Raw genomic sequence first — 14,421 nt, 5'->3', positions numbered from 1 at the left:
AGACCCGTGGCTGGCAGAGACCGCCACCCACGCGTTAGTAACCAGGGCAGAATACGGTCAGAGACCCTGCTCCTCTGGCACCTGTCCTGTGCTCAGCTCTTACCAGGGCTCAGTAAACATGGGAAAGGTGATGGTGACCTTGGGCCACTGGTTCGCTGAAGGAACTCCGGCTCTTTGGCTCTTTCCAAGCAGGAGAGAGTTGACAAAGGCATTGAGACGGACGGGTCCAACCTGAGCGGTGTCAGCGCCAAGTGTGCCTGGGATGACCTGAGCCGGCCCCCCGAGGACGACGAGGACAGCCGGAGCATTTGCATCGGCACTCAGCCCCGGCGGCTCTCTGGCAAAGGTGGGAGCTGTCGCCTTCCCTTTCCCCAGGCTGGGTTTCAGTATTTCCTGGCAGGATTTAAACAGCAAGTGAGGTCTTCAGCAGGGTGGAATGAAGGGAGCTTTACTGACCCGTTTCTCCTGTGTTTCCTGTGTGTATTTCAGATTGCACTTCCAGCAGTGACCATTGTGTTTTAGATTTGCCCCTTGCTATCTGAGGTCAGGGAGGTGAGTGGAAGCCCTAGAACAGTTACAGGAAACAGCTATAGTCCACCCAAGTGCAAGAGAACAAGCATCGGCCACCCACAGAATTGACACAGGGCCCAGCTCTAGCCTGAAAGCCATGCCAGACCTGAGGATCACTCTGGCCTTGGGCCCTCCCAGGCCTCAGACAAGAGAGGCCTGAGTGTGAGGCCAGTTTGCACACTTCCCCACCCCACTCTCTTGCAGATAAAATGTAAGGGGCATAGACAGGGCACCCTTACCTGCTACATTTTGTCAGGGGGCCTTGGGGAAGGAGGATATGGCTCCCCTGTTGGAAGCTTACCATGCTGGTCTTGGTTAGCGAAACAGTTGTGGTTTTTAAGAAAGGGCATCCCTAACTAACTCCAAAAGAAAAGCGGCCATTTACACAGACGTAATTACAGCTGCCTTTTCTACTCCCTTTTTCAGTTCTTCCACCTTTTCTGACCTTTTGAAGAGTAAGATACCTAGAATCCTGAATAAAATACCAGCGCATGTGACCGCACTTATAAAAGGTTTTCTTTCCATAAAAAACAACTTAAACCCCTAGTGCAAATATCTGACCCCTTTCTTTCCTTCCTGCTTATTCTAATGATGTGCCAAGCCCTGGGGAGATTCTGAGAGAGTGTAGTTATTAGAATCATTCAGTTGCTTTTGACAAAAGAGCTAATTTAAGGAGGGATTCACAGTTTTGTCCAAAATTTCAACCGTCATTGGCTATTTTTTAAAAAATTATAAAAGATCCATGCCACTATAACAAGCCAAACACTAGAAAAGTTAATAATCACCTCCATCCTCTAAGCCCACCCTTTAACCAACAAACGTTAATTTGCTTTTTTGTGTGTGTTTGCAGTTCACAGAAGTAAATCTTAGACGAAAATCTCAACATAGGGGACCAGACTAGTAAGCTTCACCCCACAGACCCGAAAAGCACCTTGCAAAGAAATAATTCAACCAGGGGACTCCTTTGTCACCTCCTGGCCCTTGGCAGACCCGTGGAGAGGCAGGGTTCCCTGGGGTAGTACCGAGGTGGGGAGATGACTCAGTATCCCACTGACCCGGCCCAAGGGGAAGGGGTGGCAGGGCCAGATACCAGCGGACCACCCAGAACCCAGGAACTTGTGTAAGGGACGCCTGCTTATTCATGGCAGAGCGCTCGCAGCCCTTCCTGGCATCCATTAAGTGGTAGAATCCCTGGGTGGTCTTGGGCAGTGGCTGTCTTGTGAGTCCCTGTCTGGAGCCATGTTAGGGGTAAGCCTAGGGCCTGTGACACAGGATGGGAAAGGACAGTGGAGGGGAGCCCTGCCTTGGAGAGTGCCCTTCTGCAGCTCAGAGGCCATTCCTTGTCTTCCTCAAGAATGGTGCTCTTCAGACCAGAAGTTTCCAGAGCACACGATGCCTCGTCTCTGCCCTGTGTCCTCAGGCTGCACTCAGATCGCACAGCTGATGCCTGGAGTGGCCTCAGGACCAGCCTCCGTGGGGGCCTTTCCCCAGCACATCAGCAGAGCCAGGGTCCAAGGACAGGGATGGGGATGCTGGGGGCCCAGAGGGCCATCAGGTAACTTAATGGTGTCATTGCAGACACGGAGCAGATCCGGGAGACCTTGAGGAGAGGACTTGAGATCAACAGCAAACCCGTCCTTCCGCCAATCAACCCCCAGCGGCAGAACGGCCTCACCCACGACCGGGCCCCGTAAGTGCGCTGCCCACAGAGGGGTTAGTCTAGCTTCCTGACAGCAGTGTCCCAGGACTGGGACAAGGGGGCAGTTCTGTCCTTCAGGGCCTGTCCCTGTGGCTTGCATGAGAGGGAACAATGCCCAGAGGCCTTGCTGGATGGACTCAGGGTCTCTGGGGCACACGGATCTGTGGGTTGTAAGGGCCTCAGAGGGGACGCAGCGGACCAGAAATATAAACAACAGTAAATATTTACATAGGCTGTGTGAGCAGATGGGAGGCCAAGTTGGGGCAAAAGCTGACTTGGGGCCTCCCAGCCTTGTGGGAGCCCATTGTGCTGAGCACGATTCCCCTCCTTATCTCGGCCTCGGCCAGAGTTGCCCTTCCTTCCTTCCTGGAGCCTGGTCTCCGGCTGATAGCTGCAACCCCAGGGGCCTCCCTGTCTGGCCAGCCCCGGACTGGACGCCTGCTGCTGAGGCCCTTCTTCCTGCCTCCCTTCCATGGGGCCCAGGGAAGGGAAGTCCTCTGCAGGCCTCTGCTGTCTGTCCAAGAGCCCCTATAGCCCTTAGGAGACACTGTGACCACCCCAGAGGTCAGATCCACTTCCTGCTGACCTCTCTTCCTCTGACGGGGGCGAATGGTGGGCAGAGCTGGAGCTGGGTACCCCCCTCTGCCCTTAGTCCCAGGGCAACTCTAGGGAATAGCTGCTGGCAGGGGATGCCTGGGAGCTGGCAGCCCAGAGCAGGAACCCTGCCTGCCAGAGAGGAAGTTGCTGTGCCCTGGGCTAACAGGGAGGCGGACCACTCCTGCAAGACCAGGGTGATCCGTCCTTCTTCTAAGAAGTCTTTATTACACACTTGCTGTGTGGCAGGCTCAGGACCCAGAGGGCCATCTGAGGTGTAGGCTCTTTTGGGGGCACATGAACTGAAACAGTTAATTAATTGGCATGATTCTGGCTATGGATGTAATTTGTTGGAAATAGTTCCTTTGAATTCTAGCTCCAGTTGCTCATCCACGATCCCCAGAAATGGTAATGATCTCATGTGCTACAGAAGGGTCAAGTCAGCATGATCTGGAGTAGTTAGGGAGGGCTTCTTGGAGGAAGAAGGACATGAGATGGGCCTTGAAGGAGCCCTGGAGTTTTAACGGGCAGGTGAAGAAGCTGACAGGGATGGAACAGGGGAGGCCTGGCTGGTTAAAGTCGAGGCTGTAACCTGGGAGCAGATTGTGGAGTGGGGAGAGTTCCTCTGGCGGCCCAAGGTGGCCCACCTGAAGAATCTGCCCTCCAGAAGCCATGAGAGTAGAGCTCTTTTGCAAGAGCCTGGAGAAGCCTCCACTGCCACCTCCAAGCAGCTTTCAACTCCAGCCAGTGGATTTCTGCAGCCAGCCGCCTGGAAGGAGTTGGCTTAAGGCACCATCTTCCCCTGGCAGGAGCAGATGGCCAGGCTGAGTCGTGGGGCATCTGGAAACTCTCCACCTGTGAGTCTGGACCCTGTCCCGGGGCCATACTCCTTGCATGCCCTGAGCTTGGCCTCTTCCTCTGGGCCCTGTTGGCACTGATGGGAGGTCGGGAGGTAATTGAAGGCTTAAAGGCTCAAGAAGATTGCCCCATAACTTGTGATAGTCTCAGTCCAGATGGCCCTTCCACCTCCAAAGGTCTGGGTTTCTGGGCAGAAGGGCAGGGGCTTCTGTGGAGGCAGCCCACTTGCCCCTACTGTACATCTGGGACAAGTCTGAGATCTCGCTCCCAATCTAGGGCGTACTTCCAGCTGCTGCACCCCCAGACGTTGTAAGGCACACAGGGTTCCTGGATGCAGACATCCAGCCCAGACTCAGCCTACTGGGCAGTGGGGCATCGGATCTGGTCCAAGGGCTATCTGTAGACACAGGGCAGAGGCTGCAGCCTCCACTCTTTGGCCTGAGTTGGCTGAGCTGCAGAGAGATGGATGGGAATAGATCAGAGGTGCAGCCATCTGGGGTCATCTCCCCTCCCTGCAGCTCAAGGACCCAGTCGCGTCTCCAAGGTGCTGGAATCTGCAGTCTGAAGGGATTCGGAATGTCTCCTCTGAGGTTGTCAGTGCTGGTTACCAGTTTGTTAGCAGTTGGTTGAGAAATGGTTCCTCCTTTGCCAAGAACATTTTCCAACCCTCCCTCAAGTCTCCAGCTCCCTGTCACCTCAGGATCGATGACGGCGGCCTCAGTTCAGATTAGCACGCACGACTGTAATATCTGTGCTGCCCACCCTGGGACCTGACCCGGTTTCAGATAAACCACATGGATTGTGACTGAGAAAGCCGACCCAAAATGTGCTGGCGCTAGTGTTTGCTCCTCTCCCTGTCGGGGAGTGACCGGCATGGGCCCTATTGTGTCTTCGTGTCCGATTTCCTTTAGTCAGGCTTTCTGGGCTGGGGCTCTGATGTATAGTCTTATGGGCCTGAGCGTGGTTTGAGAAGGCTGTGGAGATAGAGCAGAGGTTCAGAAGAGCCAGTGGAGGCTGGGTATTAGCAGCTGGGCTCTGGCCTACCTGAGGGAATCAGGCACTTGATCTTTTCCCACCTTAATGGCGACTAACACTGATCAGGTGCAAGTGCCAGGTAATGTTCCAAGTGCTTTATACCATCCTCATAGTCACTCTGTGAAGTAGAAAATCTTATTATCCCCCTTTTATAGATGAGGAAACTGAGTGAGGTACAGAGAGGCTAATAAGTAACTTGGCCAAGGTGAGAAACGGGTGACACTTAGGGCAGTCCCTCAGCCATTAACATGGTGTGGTCCTCCTTACTCCATTCTCAGGGACCGCGTGAGGGACACCCCAGACTGTGTCTCTCACCCTCATAGGTGGACCTCCTCTAACTAGTCAGAGCATGAGTAGAGACTGCTCCCTTGGCACCGAGGACAAGGCTAAAGCCCCGTGTTAGAAGCTTACTCTTTGTATTTAACTCTAGGGAAGACATGCCGCCAGGCTCAGTGCTTCCAAATCCCAGAGATAACAAGATGTGTCATAATTGTCTCATTTATACCAGAATTACTTTTTAACACAAGGCCTTGTTTTCTTCATGTTCAGAAACAAAATCAACTGTATATCTCTGGCCCCTCCACCACTTCAGGGCTAGGGGATTTCTTTTTTTTTGCTTGAGGCCTCACTTCCTGCTTCCCAGAAAGGCAGGGCCCTCTGGGTAACTGCTCCTCTCCCACTCCCCCTGCCAACCCTCCTCCCACCGCCTTCCCGGAAGGGGAGTCCTTGGCCCTCTTTGGGGCTTCTTCCAGCGTTTCACAACCCCTGCATTCCAGCCGTGAAATTTGTATCTGGCTTTTCCCAAGATGATCAGTTGAGAAAAGCCTCCTTCGGCTTGCTGGCGCCTCCCTTCCCACGGCCTGCCCACGTGAGTTTGGGAAGCAACTCCTTTGTGCCACTGAGGGGAGCCTGGCTTAAGGACTGTGCCTGCCGACATTTATAAGGACCTGGGGGCTTCCCTGGTGGCGCAGTGGTTGAGAGTCCGCCTGCCGATGCAGGGGACACGGGTTCGTGCCCCGGTCCGGGAAGATCCCAGGTGCCGCGGAGCAGCTGGGCCCGTGAGCCATGGCCGCTGAGCCTGCGCGTCCGGAGACTGTGCTCCGCAACGGGAGAGGCCGCAGCAGTGAGAGGCCCGCGTACCGCAAAAAAATAAATAAATTAAATAAATAAATAAATAAATAAAATATAAGGACCCGGGTTGAGGGAGAAAAAGTCACTGGCATCCTCTGTCTGAGGTTGCCTGGTTAGACATGGACTGTTCTGTGGAGTCTGGCCTTTGCTTCCCAGCCTCCCCACAGTGACCCCGGGGATGTGCATGGTCAGGTGCATTGCGTGGGGAGGTTTGCATTTCTGTAAACTTGCTCTGATGCTGGGAACCTGCATCAGTGTACCAGGACCTCCTCCTCCTTCTGCCAGTGAGTCACTGATTGAGGTTGGGGGACCTTTAGAGAGCTCTCTGGGTCACATCACCCCCCCAAAGAGGGGCAGGGCCCATGCATGTGTGTGCACATGTGTTGGTGGGGAAGGTTCCTGGCTGTGGGAGAGACACTTTGTAGTTGAGGCACCTTTAAAAAGCAAACTAGGGCTTCCCTGGTGGCGCAGTGGTTGAGAGTCCGCCTGCCGATACAAGGGACACGGGTTCGTGCCCTGGTCCGGGAGGATCCCACATGCCATGGAGCGGCTGGGCCCGTGAGCCATGGCCGTTGAGCCTGTGCACCCGGAGTCTGTGCTCCGCAACGGTGAGAGGCCACAACAGTGAGAGGCCCGTGTACCGCAAAAAAAAAAAAAAAAAAGCAAACTGTCTTCGCTGAGCTAAGTTTCTCAGTCTTCTGGAATTGCACCAGCAGCTTTTAAGGCTTTTTTTTTTTTTTTTTGCTTGTTGCCTTAATTTTCTGGAAAATTAAGGTTTTGTAGCATGATTTCTCCTGTTGTGACATTTTCAGCTGCACCCTTCCCCCAACATGCACACAAAACACACATATATTTCTCTCCACTTTTATGAGTGTCTCTGCTCCCATCTCTTTAGCCTTTTGGATGGGTAGCCATGCTGCCTCTGTTCCCATCTTGAATAGCTTGTGACCTGGCCAAAGAGTCATCCTTTAGAGAAAATTGTGTTTTGTTTTGCTCAGCCTATGAGACCCATGAAGATTAATTAGAAGAAGAAAATATGTCGTTTGCATCCAGTGAATTGGGTGAAGGAAGGTGAGTTTCCATCTGGGAAAACAGCTGGGCTATTGCCATCACTTCCTGCATGCAGGGCAGTCTTGGGTAACCCTGCTCAAAGGGCTCTATCATGTCAGTGCAGTGGCCTGCCTGGAGCCCGAGTGTGTCATGTTGGCGCCCCTCACCACTCCCCTGCTGGGGAAGTACGGTTGTTTCACTGGAGAGAAAACCCAAGAAGAAACAGCCCTGCTCTCAGGGCCCCAGCCAGGCCCCACAGGGCTGATGGGAGGAAGAGCCCAGGCCTCTGTGATCCACATTTGTCTTGCTAAGTGCCTGCCTTTATGTGCCTGTCTCAGAAATACACATTTGAAAGGGCCGAACAGGAGCTCCACAGAAGTCCTGCCTGGGTGAATTTCTGAATTTGAACATTCTCTGCTCTACTTGCCCAAAGAGGTGAAGCAGTGGCCATCCTTAACACCCCAGCCTCAGAGGTCATGGCCGGCACATTGAATTCTCAATCCAGACTGCATCTCTCTTCCTCAAGTTGCACAATCGGGAGTATTTTTATCGCCCATCCTTGATCCTCAGTGTCACCCAACACTTCAGTAGTGAGTCACTTTTCCAGGGAAGGGAAAAGGAAGGCTCAAAGGTGAGAGCTGGAGAGAGGAAATGACTCAGTGTCTCAGAAACCAGGAAGCCAAGGGCTCTGGCTAGAGCAGGCTCCTTCAGGAGAGCAGGGGTCCTAGTCTCCCACCTGAGTCAGACCGCAAGGCTGCGGGTGGCGGTCCCTGGTGCCCAGAGGAGTTAATAGTTGATGAAGGAATCCACCAACCTTAACACAAGTTTTCCTCACTCTGTCTTCTTCACCCACACGCCGTCCCACTGTTCTGTCATCACGTTCCATCCTTGGAATATTCACAGTGAAAATACTGCGTTTCATCATTCGGTTGTTGGTGTTTACCAATAACCTTTTAAGGCCTTTTACTCCGTGTGTCATCCTCATCAGAGAATTTTTCCAAGTTCAGCTGGTAGCAGTAACTGTGGAGGTGAGCTGGTGCCCTCACCCACACCCACACCCTGTCCCAGTCCTGCCCTGAAGGGAAACCTGCAAGTGGTTCTTTCTCTGGAAAGTTCAGAGCTTTCGTCAGCAATCTGAAAGCAAAAGGAATAATCTCCCAGGCTAGAGGCAGAAGCCAGAGGTTGAGCTGGGCTCAGCAGGCCAAACCCACTTCACTTCTGAATAGTTGCCAACCCGGGTGCCCTGGTTCCTGCTCCCGGGCATCCCCAAGGAAAAGGCCCCAAGTCGTGTGGCCAGTGCAGACGTCATCACTGTCACAGGGCTGGGATTGTGGCTAAAAGGAGTCTCGGTGGTTGGGCTCCTCTCCTTTCCACACCTGCTGCCATTGATAGAATGTGACCAATACCCTGAGGCTAAAATGGAAAAATTAAGACTTTTCAGTCTGTAGAGACCAGGGTGGAGAGGAAACATGGATATGGTTCTGTCAATCTGTGAAGTGTGGGTAGGGTGAACAGGGGCTTGTACTATAAACTGTGCAGCACTAGAAATCAGGAGTCTGTCCTGACACTGGAAAGAGAAGGCATGTTAGGATATGTAAAAAGTCCCCTCAAACAGTGGGAAGTGTAAATATAGGATGCGTTACATAGACAGGTAGTAGAAAAGAAAGACATGGAAAGATTTAGATCAATTGATGAATTACTGAGGCGTGCCTCTGAGCCATCCACAAACCACTCCTCAGTGCTCCCAGTACAGGAAGAATCCTAGGCTGGACAACTTCTGTGACCAAGCAGGTAGGTTTTTTCGTTTGTTTGTTTTTGTTTTTTTGACCGCACGGCATGTAGGATCTTAGCTTCCCGACCAGGGATTGAACCCGTGTCCCCTGCAGTAGAAGCGCGGAGTCTTAACCACTGGACCGCCAGGGAAGTCCCAAGCAAGCAGTTTTTATTAAGTATCGTCATGTGCCAGGCCCTGTGTTGTAGGCTATTTTTGTCCCCATTTTACAGACAAGAACACGGAGGCTTAGATAGATTGTATAACTTATTTTGGGTCAATGAGCCAAGATTAATAAAGTTCAGAGCCAAAATTTGAACCTTGGGTTGTTTGAATCCAGATCCAGACCTCTTCACCACTGGGTACTGCCTGTAAAAGAACATAAAAGTGGAGGAGTTGCCTGCCAATTCACAGGAAAAAATAACGAAAGAAGGCCTTGCAAGTCTCTATACCAGTGCACAGAGTAAAACTGGTGTTTTAATTTGCCTGAAAACCCCTGAGGGTGGCAGGTCAGAGAGAAGCATACTAAAAAAGTGAAATCTGCTAGAGGATATGCTCCATCGAAATGAGTGAGGAAGACATACGGAGAGCAGGAAATAGGATCCAACATGAGAAAGAGGCGAGAGGAATCACCAGTGTGGAGGTAAGGGGGGATCTCATGACAACAGTTGTGCCACAAGAAAGGAAGGCAGACAGTTCAGACTAGAGTCGTTTGGAAGGATCCTCTGGAGAAATGTCCTTTTTTTTATTATTTAATGATATTTAATTTATTTATTTTTGGCTGTGTTGGGTCTTCATTGCCGCATATGGGCTTTCTCTAGTTGCGGTGAGCGGGGGCTACTCTTTTTTAAAAATAAATAAATAAATAAATTTATTTATTTATATTTATGGCTGTGTTGGGTCTTCTTTGCTGCATGTGGGCTTTCTCTAGTTGCGGCGAGTGGGGACTACTCTTTGTTGCGGTGCGCAGGCTTCTCGTTGTGGTGGCTTCTCTTGTTGTGGAGCATCAGCTCTAGGCCCGTGGGCTTCAGTAGTTGTGGCACATGGGCTCAGTAGTTGTGGCTCGTGGGCTCTAGAGAGCAAGCTCAGTAGTTGTGGCGCACGGGTTTAGTTGCTCCGCGGCATGTGGGACCTTCCTGAACCAGGGCTCGAACCCATCTCCTCTGCATTGGCAGGCAGATTCTTAACCACTGCACCACCAAGGAAGCCCCTGGAGAAGTGTCTTTAAAAGATAAAATTGAGGGACTTCCCTGGTGGCGCAGTAGTTGAGAATCCGCCTGTCAATGCAGGGGACACGGGTTCGAGCCCTGGTCCGGGAAGATCTCACATGCTGTGGAACAACTAAGCCCGCGCTCCACAACTACTGAGCCTGCGCTCTACAGCCCGCGAGCCACTACTACTGAGCCCGTGTGCTGCAACTACTGAAGCCCACGTGCCTAGAGCCTTTGCTCCGCAACAAGAGAAGCCACCGCAATGAGAAGCCCACGCACCACAACAAAGAGCAGCCCCTGCTCGCCGCAACTAGACAAAGGCCGCGCGCAACAACGGAGGCCCAACGCAGACAAAAATAAACAAATTTTTTAAAAAGAAGATAAAATTGGGCTTCCCTGGTGGCGCAGTGGTTGAGAGTCCGCCTGCCGATGCAGGGGACACGGGTTCATGCCCCGGTCCGGGAAGATCCCACATGTCGCGGAGCGGCTGGGCCCATGAGCCATGGCCGCTGGGCCTGCGCGTCCGGAGCCTGTGCTCCACAAGGGGAGAGGCCACAGCAGTGAGAGGCCCGCGTACCGCAAAAAAAAAAAAAAAAAAAAAGAAGATAAAATTGATAAATATTTGCTCTATTTGAAAGTCTTGGGAGAATCTGTAGGCCATCGGTCATTAGTTTAGGATTGAATTAGCAATAAACACATAGAAATCCAATACAGTTATTAAATACAAGGAAAATAGAAAATCACACTAGAGATTTCCCAGGTGGTCCAGTAGTTAAGAATCCGCCTTCCAATGCAGGGGATGCAGGTTTGATCCCTGGTTGGGGAACTAGGATCCCACATGCCACAGGGGAATTAAGCCCACACACCGCAACTACTGAGCCTGCGTGCTCTGGAGCCCAGGCACCACAACTAGAGAGAAACCTGCACGCCACAGTGAAAGATCCCGTGTGCTGCAACTAAGACCAATGCAGCCAAAAATAAAATAAATAAATAAATAAATATATATATATATTTAAAAATCACACTAGAAAGGAAAAGTAACCATATTATACTACATGACTCAGTTGTAAATAGCATTAGTATAATAACATAAACACTTAATACTGAGCCAAGCAAACTTACAATATAGTTATCTTGGGAAGGTGGGAGGGTGGGATGGAAGGGAGCTAGAAGCTCGTCTTCTGTAGCAGCAAGTCAGTAGATAAGGCCTGAAAAGGGAATACCAGGAAGTAGAAAGAAAGTATATTAGAGGTATTGAGGAAAATACCAAAAGAATCAGCTAACAGAGATGACGGTGACTGTCTCCAAGGAGTAGGGAATGGGAAGACTGCTGACTATTGTAATGAACCTTATAGAACTATTTGGCTCTTTCAACTTTAAAAAAAGAAAAGTAAAACAAAGTCAAAGAAGTGATATTGTAGGAGCTGTTACAGCTTGCCCTGCACAGTGAAAAGAAAGAATGACACAAAATTCCAGGTAGAAATCACAAAATTGGCACCAAGGTCACCAAGCCCTGGTCACTCAGAAGAACTTCAGCTTCCCCGGCATCAGGCTGAGAGCTGAAGGTGAGCATCGTATAAGTGTCTGACAGGCCTCCTGAGAGCGTCTGTCTTGGGGTGAAGGAAATGACGAGGCGCCTCGGCTGTGCACCTGACTCTGACCGGCAAGGAAGCTGATGGAGTGGGAGTGACAGGGCCTTGGGAAAGAGCGCTTGGGCAGAGCAGCGTTCAGGAGGGAAAACCCTGGGCCTTGGCAGAGCACTGCCTGACCAGTGGTCCCCAGAGGGAGGGTCCCCACAGCCTTTTAGGGGGGTCGGTTGGGGATTAAGTGAAAAGGGGTTCCTGTGGCTAAGGTTGGAAGAGACTGGCTTACACCAAATGAAACTGGTTCCTTTGCCCTCTGTAGTCCTCCTCAGAGTCTTCGAAATGCCAACATTTTATGAATCTTTAATCTGAGGTGCAGTGTATTGCATCCAGCCTTTGCCACATCTGCTCTTCCAGAAGCTTCTCTTAAATTAAAATTCCATCAAATTCCCTTTGGGAAGCCCTGCCATGGCTTCTAGGAAGCAATTCTTTTAAGAGTTCAGGGAAAAAAAAAAACAGCTGTGTCTTCATGGCCTTTGAAACCCCAGAAGGAAGGACCACTCAGAGGGATGGGAGGCTCTTAAGGAAAAATATTGTGGTTACACTTTAGCTGGCGTCAGGAAGACATGGGGTTTTTGTCTCAGCCCTTTATTTACCCATTGTGTGATCTTGGACTAGTTATTTAAGTATCTGAGTTTCCGTTTCTTCATCTGTGAAATGGGAAAAATAATACCTATTTATAGGGTTGTTACAGAAATGAAAGGAATAAAGTATATAAAGGGTTTAGCATAGGACCTGGCATCATAGTGTGCACTCAGTTAAAGGTACCCCTTAATACTATTATTGCAGAAAGTCCCCTGAAAACTAAAAAGAGGTGTAATACTTCTGGGGACCAGTAGAGATATGTAGAGAATTCTTTACATAACTCAGAATATTTTTGAAGAATTTGAACAAAAGCTGGAGAGAGAAGTATGTTATACCAACAGACACTTTAAGGAACAGGATCAAGAAAAGCTGAAACTCAAGAAGAATTAAGTCTTGCAAAAAAAGGCTATTATCAGCAAAAAGGACTTTGTTTTTCACAGTTCTGTTTGGAACAAGAAGAAGAAAACCTAGGCCCTATTGTTTGGATAAGAGTAATGTTGGGGCTTCCCTGGTGGCGCAGTGGTTGAGAGTCTGCCTGCCGATGCAGGGGACGCGGGTTCGTGCCCCGGTCTGGGAGGATCCCACATGCCGCGGAGCGGCTGGGCCCGTGAGCCATGGCCGCTGGGCCTGCGTGTCTGGAGCCTGTGCTCCGCAACGGGAGAGGCCACAGCAGCGAGAGGCCCGCGTACCGCATAAAAAAAAAAAAAAAAAAAAAAAAAAGAGTAATGTTAATCAGACGCAGAGAGGCAGCAAAAATTTCCTCTACTTCTATTGTGCTTCCATCTCAAAAAGAATGGTTATTAGACTAGGAAGAGTCATACGGGCATCGATAAGAGGATTGAAGCCATGATTTCTGATCTCCTGGTCCACATGTATTGCACCCCAGAATACCAGTCGAATTGGCAGATGAGATTCAGGAAGCTGTTGTCAGTAATCTCTGAGGGAATGGGAGGGAGGTGTTGACAGACTGAAAGCACTCAAAAATTTCAAGATGCAAAAAGCATCTTGCACTCTCTAGACTAGTGAGCTTGGTGTCAACTCACAGGGAAAACTCTGGGCTAGATTATTCGGCGAGTAGGCTGTGAACACTCTCTAAGGAAAAACAGTGAGGCCTGAGAGACAGCATGCATTCACAAAGAGTCAGAACTGCCGGACCATCCTCACTGCCTTTTTAGAAACACTTAACCTATTTCTATTTGGTAGATAAAGGAAGTGCTGTAGACCTTGTATAGGTGGGGGTTAGCAAGATGTTTTGAGAGTATCTTCTGACATCACTGCTGGCAAGACAGAGAAGTGTCTATACAGAGCATCCAGGAGGGTGAGGGGCTTAGTGATGGAATGGTTGGGTTGATTATAATCAGTTGGATGAGCATACCCAAAGAGTGATGATGTCAGTCTGTCAGCTTGTCTGCCTGGCCCTGTCCTATTCACTATTTAATCAAAGCCTGGGATGAGAACATCGATGGCAAGTTTATCAGTTTTGTCAGTGATGTGAAGTCGGGGGGAGTGCCAACATGATGGGTGCCAGAGTCAGGTTTCAGAAATATCCAGACTGCTTGACACCCTAGCCAGATAATGCAGATTTCTGTTCTAAGCTCCAAATCATCTAGAGTACATACAAGCTAGGGGGGAAGAGGTCTAAGCTCAGTCCATGGGAGAAAGCCTGGGGGAGATTTTGTTGACAGAGGGAGTGTGGTATAAGTTGGTAGTATGCTGAGGTTACAAAGAACAGACAATTTGATGACAGTTTTAATAGAAATAAAGTATCCCAAACAAGAAAGCTCACAGCCCTTCTGTGATCTGCTGGTTAAACCACATACTGTATTTATTTCCACACATGACACTTCACTTCTGGACATGACACTTGGGCTTTGACAAGCTAGAGTGAATCCAAGGGAGAGCGACTTGGATGAATGGAAGATTTCAGGACCTTATCTTAAGAATATAGTTGAAAGTTGGGGCTACAAATACTGGAAAAGAGAAACTCCTCTTGGTCTGTGAGCAGCCTCGGGGATTTACAAGGCTGTCATGGAGGATGGATTAAACTAATTCTCGGCAACTTGAGGACCAGTAGATGAGAATTGCAGGAAGGCTGATTGTGCTCATTGTGGAGGAAGGCGGTCCAGCCAGCATGTCTCTCAGCAGAACAAAGGCCTCAAGGGGTTTTGCTGGCCTGTAGTTGGGCCTTCCCAGAACACCAGCGGTTGCCCAGGGCCCACAGTGGCTGCTGCCCCATCTCAGAAGTCCCCTCTTCCAAGCCCAGGGCAAGGACCT

At 50.3% G+C, this 14,421-nt stretch overlaps 1 protein-coding gene across 3 annotated transcripts in view; it reads left to right on the top strand.

The window, feature by feature from the left end:
- The window catches only part of SUFU (SUFU negative regulator of hedgehog signaling), a 113,460-nt gene that overhangs the window by 79,336 nt on the left and 19,703 nt on the right, over positions 1-14,421 (top strand). For 2 of the 3 annotated variants that reach the window (XR_014015381.1, XM_081228670.1), the window contains exons 7-8: positions 190-346; positions 2,149-2,260. Coding sequence is in view for 2 of the 3 variants with exons in the window: in XM_081228670.1 (XP_081084796.1) it covers positions 190-346; positions 2,149-2,260 (269 nt within the window). In the remaining variant the exon portion in view is untranslated. The remainder of the gene's footprint in view (positions 1-189; positions 347-2,148; positions 2,261-14,421) is intronic. The other variant, XM_081228671.1, reaches the window with a different exon arrangement.

The sequence above is a fragment of the Mesoplodon bidens genome (assembly GCF_964165515.1).
Source record: "Mesoplodon bidens genome assembly, chromosome: 1".
Classification (NCBI taxonomy): Eukaryota; Metazoa; Chordata; class Mammalia; order Artiodactyla; family Ziphiidae; genus Mesoplodon; species Mesoplodon bidens.
This window is presented reverse-complemented; position numbering and strand designations above follow the sequence as displayed.